This window comes from Pollicipes pollicipes, unplaced genomic scaffold, assembly GCF_011947565.3.
Source record: "Pollicipes pollicipes isolate AB1234 unplaced genomic scaffold, Ppol_2.1 Scaffold_7231;HRSCAF=8579_pilon_pilon_pilon, whole genome shotgun sequence".
Taxonomy (NCBI): domain Eukaryota; kingdom Metazoa; phylum Arthropoda; class Thecostraca; order Pollicipedomorpha; family Pollicipedidae; genus Pollicipes; species Pollicipes pollicipes.
The window spans coordinates 9,992,725-10,007,689 of record NW_023597034.1 but is presented as its reverse complement, the minus strand read 5'-3'; the positions used below and the strand labels follow the sequence as shown (position 1 = coordinate 10,007,689).

At 60.6% G+C, this 14,965-nt stretch overlaps 1 protein-coding gene across 1 annotated transcript in view; it reads left to right on the top strand.

Annotated features, from left to right (window-relative positions):
* The window catches only part of LOC119109365 (uncharacterized), a gene marked incomplete at its 5' end in the record, with an annotated part of 65,057 nt that overhangs the window by 25,416 nt on the left and 24,676 nt on the right, over positions 1–14,965 (top strand). The window contains 4 exon segments of the mRNA XM_037232977.1: positions 1,767–1,947; positions 7,418–7,586; positions 11,796–11,908; positions 14,470–14,610. Of these exon segments, the coding sequence (XP_037088872.1) occupies positions 1,767–1,947; positions 7,418–7,586; positions 11,796–11,908; positions 14,470–14,610 (604 nt within the window).

Sequence of the window (14,965 nt, the reverse complement as noted above, 5' to 3'; positions counted from 1 at the left end):
CGCCGGGAGAGCTCGGAGGAAGAGCGAGTGGGGGCCGCAGGAGCTGGAGGTGGCGTGCGAGATTGGAGGGGCGTGTAGTTCTGGAGTGCGGAGGGGTTGGAGATTGTCAGTGCAAATTCAGCCGTGATGGTAGTGCCGTAAATCGCTGGTGCTCCACGAAGGTTTCCCCGCGTTCCGAATATGCCCTCTTCCAGTGCTACGTCCAACACACTACTGCGTCAGCGTGCAGGTTTAGTTTCCATTTTGTTCTGTAGTATGGACTTGACTACATTAAAACTGTACGGAACCGCGGATAACTTCCCGACGCCGTCCAGAGCTATGTCGGGCTGCGCTCTGCAGTGAGCGGCAGTTGTGGTGTGAAAGCACTGCGTCGGGCAGAGTCCGCGGCGTCCAGTGCATCGAGCTGTTTCGCTCCAAGGCCGCATGTCTGTTCTGCGTCACGTGCAATTGCCCACATGTTCTTCGGGATAACATGCGAGACAGCCGGAATGGGACGGAGCCAGCGTCTAATTGGTGTTCTGGTCTATTATTTTAGTGAGGCAAGCGTGTTCTCAATGAGTGCACCGAGTGTTGGCCTCGCCGAAGAAGCTCAATGGCCTCATTGCCCCAGCCAAGTAAAAAGGAAACTGCCAGTTGCCTCAATCTGGCGACGGTCGTGCAGCCGCTCCTACGGACGGGGACGCTTCGTTCGCGCGGCTCGCGAAGACTGAGCAGCGCGTGCGTGCACTGTGTACTGAGGCAGTTAAATACTTGTCTCGTTTATTGTCCACGAAATGACGGACATATTTCATCCTCAGGAGGCATAGCGCAAAACGACGCTTGCGTTTAACTGGAACAGAACCAACCTCCCAGAATTCCAAATTTCTCTCCCCTCCGTTATGCGTCATTGCCCGTTGTCCCCTCACTAATATAGCCTTATACTTGCCTCGTTTGTCGCGACTTGAGAGCAGACCTTATGGAGGTGGGCGGGGAGGCCCTGCCTGCTGCCAGTGCTGCCTAGCGGCATCTCTGGCACAGGCCCGAGCACCTGGGCCTCGCAGAAAATCCAATTACGTGTAATGAAATTCCGACGGTGCGCTCGCGACGCCGCTTCGGTTAGTCGGCTGCTGTGAAAGCCCTGAACTCCGCCGGCGCGCGCGCCTAATTGGTTTCCATGCTGAACGCTACCATTTGCGGGAGGCTGCGAGTTTTCCAGGCTCATAACGCCGCCGGCCATGATTGGTGGCTTTGGGTGGGCGGGCAATCACCGGCGGACGGGGCACTAGTTATGAAGGGTCGCTCGCCGGCGGTCTCCATTTGGACGGCTGCTATGAACCTACACGTTCGTTAACTGCGAGAAGGGAACAGAGTGCGTATCTCAACAGTTCTGAATGACCTGTCGTTTCTGTCCTTTGAAACTGGAAGTGCATTCTTGGAAGCTCGCCGTGATGACAGCTTTATAAACTTGTGAAGTCCTGATGGAGTCGTTGATGAGAGAGCCATGCATTAAAGCCGCTTACCTCGACTTTTGCACCGACCCCTACATTACAAGAACTCATGCATGCTGACGGGCCGGTGCTTCGTGACTCGCCGTTCGTTGACCTGGTTCCAACCAGCGAACCCCGTCCTGACAACAGCCCTCTGACGTCCGTGTCAGCTTGTCACGTGGGAGTGCACATGCTCCTAACGTGCCGACTGATCTTGACGCCGAGTCCCGTTGCATGATTCTGGCGGACCGGGCGGTTGAGGGCGGTTCGTGTGCTGACGCGTGGCGCCCGTGTCCACAGGCGGTACCTGATCCTGGCGAGCCGGGTGGTGCGTCCCGGCCACCCGTACCGTCTCTCCGTGGACGTGTTGCGCTCCCGGCTGCCGATCATCGTGCGCGCCGTGCTGTACCGCGACTCGGTGCGGCTCAGCCAGCTGCAGCGGGCCTGCACGGCCGACCAGATGGAGCTCTTCGAGATAGCGGTGAGCGCTGCCTGGACGGCGCAGGTGCTGGCGCTGCCGTTGTGAGAGAGCGGAGCCGCGCGCCGTGCACGCGACGAACTGAGCGGCTCGGGCTGTTGGTGAAGACGGCTGATCGGGCGGAGCGGTACAAACTGCTGACGAGCTCTAGGGACTCTGGTGACCGGGAGAAGGGGGCTTCACACGACCTCTTCACCATTTGCACACGCTCCACTGGCTGGGCCTCGTTACGTCAATGGTATTACCGGACCGTAACTCTATCGTGCTCTCCTCTCCGTCGCGACGGCGATCGTGCGCATCCGCGCGGTGCCCGCGCCGCGCCTCCCGCTCCTCCCGCGCCTCCCGCGCTCCTGCCTCCCCGGGGACGGGCCATCAGGTCACCGGCCGGAGCGGGCTGGATCGGCTCCGGTCACGGCGCCCGGCGCGGTGACGCCGCGCCGACCGGCAGCGCGGGGTCGCGTTTTAAGCGGTCGCGGCCGGATCGACGCGCCGGATGCATCGGTCGAGCGGCCGTTCCGGAGCGAGGGCAGATAGCGCGCTGGTGATGATCCGAAAGTAGCTCATCTTTTGCGGGGTGGAGCGCGGCGAGGCGACGGAGATCGGTGATAGCACGCTCCGGTGAGCGGTGCGCTCGAGGTGCGCCAACTTTGGGCATCAGTGACCTGAAGTCAGACTGGTTTTCTGGCACGCTCCTTCATGATAGTCCTGCTTCGGTGGTAACTGACTGCGAGAAAATATCCGAGACACGGATATTGGCAGCGCGAGCGAAAAGCATGTCAGGTTGAAGGGCTCTGTTTTGATCAGCTTTTGCCTTTTTATTCAGGTCCTCTTTCCACCGTCTGAGATATTCCACAAACTCCCACTTCTCAGGGACGGTGCGAGAGCACGAACTGAAGCAAACTCCCGCTGCCAGCGATACTGTCATGACATTTCTGATCTCGACGCGTCCTGGCTGTACCTTTCTTTCTCAGTGCACTGTCGCCCCGGCGTCCGGACAGCTCGGCCGTCCACCTCGCGCCCCTCAGCCCTCGGCTGCCGCATCAGCAGCGGCCGGCCGGCCGTCGGCCCGGCGGGAGGGGGTGAGGCCACGGGCCGCGCACTGCTTGGCTTCCGTTGATACCGACGCCGAACAACAGCCCCCGTCCCCGTCCCCCGCCCGCCGGAGGGTCGGCTGAAAGGGGGCAGATGTGGCGCGCGCGGCTAATCCGGCGCGGGGCGCCACAATCGCTGGACGAGCGGCGCCGATCGGGCCGACGTTTCAATGGCGGCCGGGCGGGCCGGGCCGCGGCCGCCGGGTCAGGGCGCGGAGCATAAGGGAGGCACGGGTGAAAGGCGGACGGCTGCAGGGGAAACAGATGGGTGCCGATTCATGAAGATAGATACTGATCTCATGGAGGTTAGGCGCTCCGCAAGCCTGGGTCGAGGTAGCTTCGTTCACGCTAAACATGAATACCAGTTCAGTCGTGATGACGCGAAATATACCACATTATGGGATGTCCATGGGTACGATGTACCGATTTCATTGTTGACGGGAAATATGTAGCATTTTAGACCGCTTACGATGTAGGCGTGAATTCAGTTTGATAATACTGATGATGTGATTTACTTGTTGAAAACGTTATGAGATGAAGTGCGTTTGTGTACGCATGATTATTGAGTTGTAGTATATTTTTTCGTAGATACGCACGCTGTTTAAAGGCGAGTGCCCAGTCTGCAGGCACGCTCTCAGCGTGCGGACCCGTAACCGGATCGGCTCTCTTGGAACTGGCGCTCTGTTGACGGCGGTCCGCGTTTTCGTGTAACTGCGTCATTAATCATGTGTGATCTGCATCCCGTGTAGAAAACCGCGGCATTGTCCCGCGGCCGCCCGGCTTTTACGACACATTCACCCGCTTGTTAGAAAGTTGTCAAACAACGTAGCGTGGGATGTCGTGCTGTTCAGTTTGTTATGAACGATTGTAAAATACGAACGACTTTAAAGTGTGCCGTCGCAAATGGCAGTAACTCCTCAGAGCGAACTGTATGTTTGTTACATGTCGTTCCTGAGTTTGTGGTGCCTCTTAACATGCGATTCTGACACGACATCTCTGGTTTGCTCTGCAAGCAGCACATACCGGCGGGTGCATCTCCAACCCACTCCCTGACCTCATACTGTGCCAAACCCTCCCACCAACCTGGCCCTCCTTCTTCCGCACATCAAAGACACCGTCGTGTGTTTGGCGCGTGCCGGTGAATCCCCGCCGCGGGACCCGGCACCGCCCCGAGCGGTGACACGCGTGTCACGCACAATGCGCGTGCGTCGGCCCTGTTGTGGTGCAGACTCCGGCGCCTCTGGCCTGTTTATCGACGCCTGGGAGACCGCGGCCCCCGACCCGGAACCGACACGCCGTCCAAACTGGTCCACTGGGACTGGCGGATAGATGCACCGCGCGGTTCAGTAACCCGTGGTCTTGTTTGTCCTGATGATGGGCGGTAGGACTGGTAAAGCTGATAATAGCAATGATAATGATAACAATTACATAACATGAATGCCGCTTTGTTTTCTTTCAGGCATTTTGTTTGCGCTTGAAAGGAAAATATCACCTTACCTGCGACGGAGTAAAGGTGCAAATTTTGTTTTAAAATAAGAGTTACGGTGTTTGAAAATGTATGGTATGATTGGTGCGAAATGCGTTTCCGTCCTATGTTTGCCGCCAGATTGGCGGTTCTTATCCACCAGCATTCAGTGAATTAGAGAATTTTCGTTCAGGTCTGCATGGTGATACTCATCGTTCCCACTTCACGGCCAGCTGTGAGTTTGCTTTCTTCGGCCAGCGCCGTCATCGACTCCTCCCCGACAGCGCCACCGACTGCCATCGGGTCCCGGCACCAGCTCCCCTCCCCTCCGTGTATGCACCAACACCCTCGATGGTCAAAAGTCCGTGGGGTGCAGTGTGGCCTATCTGCGGGAGGCGAGCTTGCCTCAGAATTGTACTGCCCCCTCGGCGTCCCGGTAACAAATAAGGCACATACTCAACTTATGCATCATGGAGGGCACGGCCGCTTCCGACTGCCTGGAGTTGGAAGGGAGCTGCTGCGCGATGCCCGTGACGCCACTCGAGTAGGACTGTGTGAAGGGGTGCTGCCGTCGTCTATAGTTCTTTCGTTATACGTCATGTGACACCAGCAGGCACTCGCTGTCCGGACGTCCGTCCGTCCGCTGCGAACACATCACGTCTTGGTATGGGCGCGCGGCGGCGGTGTCCAGGAAAATCACGGGTCCTGAGATCCGTGCCGTCGAGCCCAGAGCCGCACTGAAGTGTGTCCGGACGGCTAAGGTCGGCTGGGTCCCACCGCCAGGCCGTGAGCCTCGCGCGGCTTAACTGCCGACGCTCAGGTCGGTGCGGTGACGGAACAGGCGGTAGCGGTGAACTGATTTGGGCTTGGCATGGTGCGGGCCGCCGTCGGACGGTGAGGGGGGTGTCCGTCGCTGGCAGGCGACGGACGGTGAGGGAGGTGTCCGTCGCTGGCTGGCAACGGACGGTGAGGGAGGTGTCCGTCGCTGGCAGGCGACGGACGGTGAGGGAGGTGTCCGTCGCTGGCAGGCGACGCTGTCGGTGAGGGAGGTGTCCGTCGCTGCCGTCGGACGGTGAGGGAGGTGTCCGTCGCTGGCCGCCGTCGGACGGTGAGGGAGGTGTCCGTCGCTGGCAGGCGTCGGACGGTGAGGGAGGTGTCCGTCGCTGGCAGGCGACGGACGGTGAGGGAGGTGTCCGTCGCTGGCAGGCGACGCTGCCGGTGAGGGAGGTGTCCGTCGCTGGCAGGCGTCGGACGGTGAGGGAGGTGTCCGTCGCTGGCCGCCGACGGATGGTGAGGGAGGTGTCCGTCGCTGGCAGGCGTCGGACGGTGAGGGAGGTGTCCGCGGGCCGCCGTCGGACGGTGAGGGAGGTGTCCGTCGCTGGCAGGCGACGCTGCCGGTGAGGGAGGTGTCCGTCGCTGGCAGGCGTCGGACGGTGAGGGAGGTGTTCGTCGCTGGCCGCCGTCGGACGGTGAGGGAGGTGTCCGTCGCTGGCCGCCGTCGGATGGTGAGGGAGGTGTCCGTCGCTGGCCGCCGTCGGACGGTGAGGGAGGTGTCCGTCCCTGGCAGGCGACGCTGCCGGTGAGGGAGGTGTCCGTCGCTGGCAGGCGTCGGACGGTGGGGGAGGTGTCCGTCGCTGGCCGCCGTCGGACGGTGAGGGAGGTGTCCGTCGCTGGCCGCCGTCGGACGGTGAGGGAGGTGTCCGTCGCTGGCCGCCGTCGGACGGTGAGGGAGGTGTCCGTCGCTGGCCGCCGTCGGACGGTGAGGGAGGTGTCCGTCGCTGGCCGCCGTCGGACGGTGAGGGAGGTGTCCGTCGCTGGCCGCCGTCGGACGGTGAGGGAGGTGTCCGTCGCTGGCCGCCGACGGACGGTGAGGGAGGTGTCCGTCGCGACGCTGCCGGCCAGCCCAGCGCCTGGCTGGCTCTGCGGTCGCCATGCAGCGCCTCCGAGTTGGCTTGTAGCAATGCCACTGGCGTTACGAAGGCTTGATTTTTCTGAGCACGGTCAGCCTAACCAGCTTGTGGTGCGGATGTGTGCGTGGCGATCAACCGGCCACGGGAAGGGTGACGAGCTGCTCTAAGAACGATAGCGATGTGGTGTGAGTGGGCCACTTGAGAGACACCGCTAACGGCTGCTGAAAAATTACCCATCTGATCTCCCGCCATCACAGTGAAATGAAGAGCCGCCTTCTGTCCGAACCGCAGATCGCGATTCCGGAGACTGCGTCTGTCCGGCCAGCGCGTCCGACGCACGAGAGCGTGTATTTTCGCGGGCGTGCATTCGCCTGCTTTGCGCAGTCCGAACCCGTCGACTAATATCGTCCTTGCTTCCTGCTGGGCCGCTCTCACACGCCCTGGCCATGACCCCTCGGCGCTCGATCGGAGCTAGGCTGCCGATGGGAAGCGATATCGACTTCCGTGATGGTGATGTGCGAGGTCATCGTATCGCCTCTGGCTTGCGGTTCACAAACTGCAGGCAGGAGGCTTGCGAGTCAAGCGCGTGTGTGAAAACCGGGAGCCTCGCTGTGCATTGTCGCCCTGGGTCTGGATGGTAGAATCCTTTCCTGCGCTGTTTTCATGCAGTTGGCTATGGCATGACCGTTTAGGCTTACACTGGCCGTAAAGTATGGATGCATGTCCATGATCCATATCAAGGCAATTTTCACATGACCCAATCGTTGTGATTTCATACCAGATCTTTGTGACTTGTGACCGTGGAGCATTGGCAAGCAGTGGGCAGTTCGCCTTTCACGCTGCGACTGCTTACATGACCTAGCTCGGAATCTGCTGCCAGGCACCAGCCAGCAGTGGCTGGACCGGGGCATTATGGGCCGGAGTTGTCCCATCTCTCCTCAGGTACTCGGTTACCCTGTCCGAGTGGGTGCAGTTGCGAGCTGGTCTGACCCGTGTGACCTTCGCAGGTCCCGGCCAACAGCGGTCCCGGCGAGTACAGTCTGCTGATGGAGGGGAACGAGCAGGACCAGCTGGAGGGCTCCATGTTCCGGAACCGGACCGACCTGCGCTTCGAGGCCCGTTCGCTGACGATGCTGGTGCAGATGGACAGCCCCGTCTACCGGCAGCTGCAGACGGGTGAGGCAACCTGGACCTTTCCGAGAGGGGGGAGGGGGGGGGGGGTTCAGCGGTCACGTTGTGCGTAAGTGCAGAGAGGTGATGCCATGGGGGGGGGGGGGGGGGGAGGGGCGCGTGGAGATCACTATATCCAATGTAAGGTCCTCGGGTGAGCTTGTGGTGCTGGAGTCCATCACGGTGCTGTGGTATTCTCCGCGTCACCGGCCATGGCTGCTGGCGGCAGGACAGGCAGTCTGCTCAGTCCGAGCTGGCCGGGCGTCAGCAGCACCACGTCACCGGCCATGGCTGCTAGCGGCAGGACAGGCAGTCTGCTCAGTCCGAGCTGGCCGGGCGTCAGCAGCACCGCGACACCGGCCATGGCTGCTAGCGGCAGGACAGGCAGTCTGCTCAGTCCAAGCTGGCCGGGCGTCAGCAGCACCGCGACACCGGCCATGGCTGCTGGCGGCAGGACAGGCAGTCTGCTCAGTCCGAGCTGGCCGGGCGTCAGCAGCACCACGTCGATACTCGGCGCCGCGCGGTTATCGGTCTGCTCTGCTGCGCCACCGTCCGGGTTCGGCGGGCCCGGTTACACTGTAACGCTGCCACCGGCCGGTTGCCGCCCCCTCCCCCGCCCATTAGCCGGGCGGGGTCGGTGTCCGGCCGGAAAAAATCGCCGCCGGAGGGTACGTCACTCAGTGAGCAATCAGCCGCCCCGGGGCGTCCCCCGCGGCGCCGGAAGCGCGAAAACCGTGCCGCCGGCTGCCGGTCGGGGCAGGTCGCTGCCGACCGCGCGGGTGTGACCCTGGGGCGTGATGTAGGCACGTTTGGGGCGGTGGGGGTGCCGCGCCGCCGCGATGCATCGCACGGTTGGCTGAGATTCCCGGAATGTGAGGCCACCGCACGCTGTTCATCCGGCGGGCTGATTCAGCACGGAAGTGGATGCCGTCTTTGAAGCTAGCTTACATCACCGAATGACTTCGCCTGGTTTTTTGGAGCGCTTTGAGTCGTCAATGAAATCACAATCAAGTAAGCCAACCACAATAAGCAGAGAATGTCGCTACTGTCTGAGGACGGGCCGCTCGGCTGGCCTTCCGCATGACTCAACGACGTCCTAGAATTTTAACCGAAGAGCACCAATGACGGTATCGCCGTATCACCGCGAGGTTAAACTTAAACTGCACGCAAGCGTGTTCAGTATGGGCTGAGTAAACCAGCCAAATGGGTGGCGCGCCGTAGCATGCTTCATCGTCGTTGAAGCAGACCTGTGACTTATTCAAATTGACTATGACAGATAGGTGACTGATACCATCATAATGACAGACTATTTAAGACGATACTTCCAACGCGCATGAGGGGCTGACATCGGTGATAGCGTCGCTGTGACGCGCGCCCCTGCATAATCCAGGGATACCTCGCTAGTTCGTTACCACGCGGTTGGTATGCGTGGCTGCCATCGGTATGCCCCGAGGTCACAACTTGCCCCTCTGCGAGCTGCTGGGACCGCGGTCGGCTCTTTAGGCGCTCATTACGTCCGCTTTGTTACTGGAGGGGGAGTTAACGCCACAACAAATCACTCACCCGCGAGGTGATTGGCACCCGGCGTGCTCTAAATCCGAGCGGACCGCGCGCTCTGCGATTTCCCTCCACGGCCAATAAGGGCCGCGGTACTCGCGCGCCGTCGTGTCCCGGCTGGCAGCAGGGCATCCATAAGCCCCAATCACCATCAAAGGCTGGAGGTGCTAACGCACGCCGTTGTTGAAAGCCGGGAGAACTGCACGTTGAGTTGTTGCTTCAGCCAACCATCAGGCTTATCCTACTCACGACAGCAGACTCGTCTGATAAAGAATCGCCGAGCCACTGACCGCGTTTGAACCCACCGGGAAGAGGTAAGAAGAAAGTGAGATCATTTGAAGATATGTTCGATGAGATAATCTTAAACGTATCGTGAAAGCGAAAGTAAGCTGAAGAAAAACGACTTCACTACTTTTCAACTCGGTCATCATGAAGTGCAACAAGACACACACGTCCATAGCCCCGGCCCGGGAGCCGGCGCCGGCGGTGTGACCGGAGCCGTCGTGGGTGCCCTGAGGCGGTGGCCGCCTGGCCGAATCGTGCCGCCCCAGGGTTATTGGGACGTTTGGCCGGCGACGGCGGTGTGACCGGAGCTGTCGTCGGTGCCCGGAGGCGGTCGCCGCCCGGTCGACTCGTGCCGCTCCTGAGTTATTGCGACGTTTGGCTGGCAACGGCGGCACTTACGACCGCCTTGGCGTACAGTAATTGGCGCAGTCCATTCAACGAGTCAATTCCCGCCGATCGCAATAGCCTCGTTTTTGTGGAGCGGCCTCCTGGGCTCTCCCGGCGCGCGTAAGTACACACGCGCGCACGCACACCGCGCGCCTCCGCGGGTGCACGCGCGGAAACGCACACAGACGCACGCTCACGTATGTGCATTGCCGGATGCGTTCCAATGGACACGTGTCCGCGTCAAAAAATGATACAGTCTGTAATTTGCCCACGTACACATGCGCGCTCAGGTACGTAGAGACAGAGTGGGCTTCGAGAACCTCGATCGTTGTTATGTCGGGATTTACCAACGAATTGCGAGAGCCTTGTTGGTACCACACGCCGAGCTTAGCAGAATTTTCCTCGTGCGTGGCGCTTCGATCCCCACCGCCCGAGTTGTCTGCCGGCAGTTCAGCGACTGTAGAAATTCGGTGGATCATTTTACGTGTCGCACGTGTTTTGAAGTGGCTGCACTGTGCTGCCGAACACGCACAACTGCAATTTTAAACCCCCGTTTCGTTATGGTGCAGTGCGTGGTCAGTACTCGCACAAACCCCTGGTCCGAATGCGGTCAGAACCCAGACGAACAGCGTCAGTGCCGCTCGCCTTGATTGGCTGCGGCTGTGCTGATCACGCCCTCCGTTAACAAGATCCCCTCCCCCGGTCAGCCGGTGGCGTTTGAGCCTGTTTTGGCCGCGCGGTGTCAGGCGGACGCCTATTAGAGCCCCCAGGGGGGCTGGCCGGCCACACACGTGTAGTGCCGCGGCGTCGGCGATCCCCGGAGTCGGTCGGGTGCCAGACCGCACCAGTTAGTGGTCCCCGAGGAGACAGGTTGGGGCAGCGGTCAGCTGGGGAGTCCCCGGCGCCCGGCGACGGCCGCTGGGGCGGCGCCGCCGCAGCTGTCCGCCCCGCCCCTGGGACGGCTGGCGAGGGTTGGACCTCGGAGGGTTGGCGCTCCGCGGTGAGGGCCAGAGTGGCGGGATGGCGCCCGTGAGAGGGCCGCACCCCTTCTGTCCGAGCGGTGCTCCCGGGGGACGAAGAGGGGGCGGCGGTGATGGAAAGCCGGGGGTCGGTCACGCTACTCCGCCGGGCGCTTTGCCCCCGACTATGCGCTTGACCCAGAATATACGCCGTCGACACCACGGTTGTAGTAACAGCAGAGCGGCAGCTAACAGCACTTACCATCTATTTCTGGAAAACCACTCCTGCGATGGTTGGGACATTCACATGATACGCTGCTTCTGTCAACCACCTTTAAACGCGCTCAATTATCTACGTCGCTGCCCCCCCCCCCCCTCCCCTCCCCTCCCGGTCCGACCTACCCTGCAGATTACCGCTGTCCTTAAATTACCAATATCGGCCATCCCGTCCAACTGAAGCCATCAACGCTAAGCAGCTACCCGTTGAGGTTAATCGAGCATTGGACAGAAACCAGGACCGCCTCGGTGACGGGCGAGCCCTCTTCGGCCGGGAACGTGGCCGCTCCGGTAGGAATAGCGCGGCCACGTGCCGCCGGCGAGGCGCCGGCCGCCGTTGGCCCAGCGCCGGCATCGCCGACGCGTCGCGCGTTCAACGGTTCAACCCTCGGTTCGGAGGGGGGGGGGGGGGGGGGGAAGCGCGGCGAGCGATGGAACTAACTGCGCTGACCGGGACGAAATTAATATACCGGAGACAAGCGGAGTCGACTGGCGGCTCATGTCCACTCAGCGGGGCTCGAGCGAGCGTGTCAGCCCAGCCCGTCACCACCCGCTCATGTCCACTCAGCGGGGCTCGAGCGAGCGTGTCAGCCCAGTCGTCACCACCCGCTCATGTCCACTCGGCGGGGCTCGAGCGAGCGTGTCAGCCCAGTTGTCACCACTCGCTCATGTCCACTCAGCGGGGCTCGAGCGAGCGTGTCAGCCCAGTCGTCACCACCCGCTGAGAGAGGCACCCGCCGGTTTATTGCAGTGCGGTTCCGTGTGGTGCTGCTGGGCACAGACCTCAAGTCGTTCAAGTCGTCTGCGGACATATACCTGCTGGACCCGCACGGTGTCGTCATGAAGCGATGGATGTCGCGCCAGGTAAGCCCCACGGCATCCCGGGCCGGAACCTATTCTGGCATATTACGGTGGTTAAGCTTTTCATATTGCGAGCTTGATGCCGGGAGCGGCAGAAATGAAACAAACGATTATGTATATTTTATCTCGCACGCCTTTAACGGACAAATTTCTGACCATGGGTCATACGTATCCACGCCACTTATTTCATGCCGTCCTTCCGCCAGCTGAGCTACGCAGCACACTAACGAGTTTTAAGTTGCACTGCATACGGAATGTACGCGTACCGCACAGGATCCCCTTCCCTGCTCAAGAAAGCACGTTATAAGCGAACATTGCTTTTGGTTGAGAGGAATCACTTTCACTAATCGTAAATTTTGATGCTGAGGTGACAATACGATGTCCGTGACATTTATAGACCGCCAGAGGCATTTATGTGCAACCGATAGCTTCACCGCATCGTGTTGTATCTTCTACCCATGCCAACATGCTGCACTGCACTGCGCTCATTCGGGCACACCGTCTGTTTGCAAAATTACCACTTCACAGCTCGTCTGCATTAACCAAGGGGTATTTGCTGAAGTGCAGCGTCCTTCCCTGCACGCTCAGCTGCCGCGCTGCATGAATAGTCATGAGCGCAGTTGTCAGAATGAATGCCCCTCCAGCACCCGCTGAGCTGCGGCGTTGCACGCAACGCGGCACCATATCACAAGCCGCGGTGTGCCGGCTAACGTGGCTGGCTGTTCCCTCGGTAAAGACGGCCACACACCTGCGGGAAGCGCGCGGCGCCCGGCGCCCACCCGGTCTGCCGTGACCCTACGGGGGCACTAACCCTGTGGACGACGTCTGTCCGTCAACAGATCACTGCGATAGCCGTAATCGCCCTCTACTCCTTGTTGCGCCATGTTTTTCGGCCGATCTTCCTTCCCCTCGCGGCTGGCGTGGCTCTGAAGCCGGCCCGGCGGCACGGACGCACCGTCTCGTGCCCTAATTGGAATGTTAAAAATGCAGCGGGCCGCGCTCTGCAGGGCACTGCTCGGCTCGGAGCGTGCTACGCAACAGGGCACTGCTCGGCTCGGAGCGTGCTACGCAACCCCCTCGGTTGACTGGCTCCTGAGCCGACGCCGGCGGGCGCCGCAGGGGCAGGGGCGATGATGACGCCCGTGCGGCGACGGCTCAGTTTGTCAGGCTGTGGGGGGGGGGGGGGGGGGGGCAGAGCGGCATATCACTTAACGCTAGCTTGCGGCTTGTTTTGGGTGCGGGAGGCGGTGCTGACCGCTTCAGAACTCGCCGGGTGAATCCGACATGCCCCATGCCGTTCGTGCTGTCATCCAGACAAAGTCCGTCGGACAATGGAACTGGCCGAGTCCCTTCGGTACTTGCGGCTCGCTCAACCATTGTTACAGTCCTGTGGCAAAAGCATGTGGGGCCGCTGCGACCTGGAAGTAATGCCTTTTCAGAACGTAAAATCCTCAGAGCACGAACGACGCGCTTGAAAATGATATTATTTTTGAACCGGGCGATTGCATCCACTGTTTCAACAGCAGCAGCACTGGCATTCTCACGCACGACTCCGTCTGCGTGACAGACAGCAGTAATAGGCGCTTGAGAACAGTTCTGCAGTTTCGGAGCGCAGCCACCACGCCGGTGTACCAGTGTCGGTGTCATTCCGTGCCTGCCAACCGTGGGGTACATGGCCACGCGAAGATGGATGGCCACTGTCGGATGGTGAAGATGGCTGTGCATCAGCGCTAACCCATCTCGCAGCCTCAATCGGAGCAAATATGACCATGGAGAGAGATCAGGCTGCCTGAAAAGGAGGGAGGGTGACGGCCGGGCCGTGGCGGGGTGAATAACGGCCCAGACTGCTCACCTAACGTGCTCTGCCGCTGCCGCTCCGCGCCGGTGGACCCGGACCGCGCGCTGCGTCGTACGCTGTAGTCGCCTTTACCGTGAAGAGGGAGCTGGTAAACGCACGCTGTAGGAAACGGGCGTGATGATTAGCGGTTGGCATGAGCGATGACATTGAGTCGTTTCAGTGCCGTTCAAAATGAGGCGTTTGTTTCCGTCGTGGGCTGTTCTGAATTATGGCGTCCGTCCGTCAGTGACCGGCGCCAGTTATGTTGATTTTATACAGCTGTTAGTGATTCACTGATGACGAGGATGGCGCTGATGTTCCGTTTTCGTGTCGATTGTAGGCGTTGCCTTGACCTGTGGAATACGAGCTAACTGCTACCGAAAAATAATCACCTGAATTGGTGTATGTGTATACCTAAATCATTGATGCTAGCCATACCTCAGCCGACCATACCGCTCTGATCAATCTGAAGTGGAGGTGCTGGGTCAGTAACTCCCTTCCCGCCCACCCGCCTCGTGCCCTTTTTCACTAGAACCCTTGCTCTGCTTCTACCGAAGCCCTTTGTGTAACGTTGCCACGTTATGGTGGCATTCTCACTCTCAGTCCAGCGACGCCTCCGAAGCGTCTCGCCAGAACTCCCCGGTGCCGCTACCGTGACCTGGCCTGACCTGATCTGACCTGACCTGACCTGACCTGACCTGACCTGACCTGACCGTGACCCGCGCAGTCCAACACTGGCCTGGTGTCCGCTGAGTACCCGCTGGGCGAGCGACCCGTGGCCGGCACGTGGACCGTGCGCGTCACGGCGCGCGGCCAGACCGAAGAGCAGCCCTTCTTCGTCCAGCTCTACCTGCCGCCCAGGTTTGAGGTGAGCTCGGCGCCGCGGCACTGCTCTGCGGACCGTCTCGGAGCGCTTGGGGGGGGGGGGGGGCAAGGCCGGCTGCGTTGGGCTCGTTCCCCACTCGGGTGATGTGGGAAAGACACTTCGCGTCAGTCCCAGTCGGTGCAATGCGAAGTTTATTGATCAACGCTGTGGGTTTCGATGAAGCATGATTGTAAGGTACAGATGGGTGCTTATTGTATCTCACGCTCGCGAATGTTCTTATCCGCTATATGAATACCTGCCATCCAAATAAGGCCGATCTCCATGCATTCCGGTTCGATCTGACTAGGTGCCGTTAGCTGCTGACGAAGCGCCGTCCTTGCACACGTGCGAGTTCGAC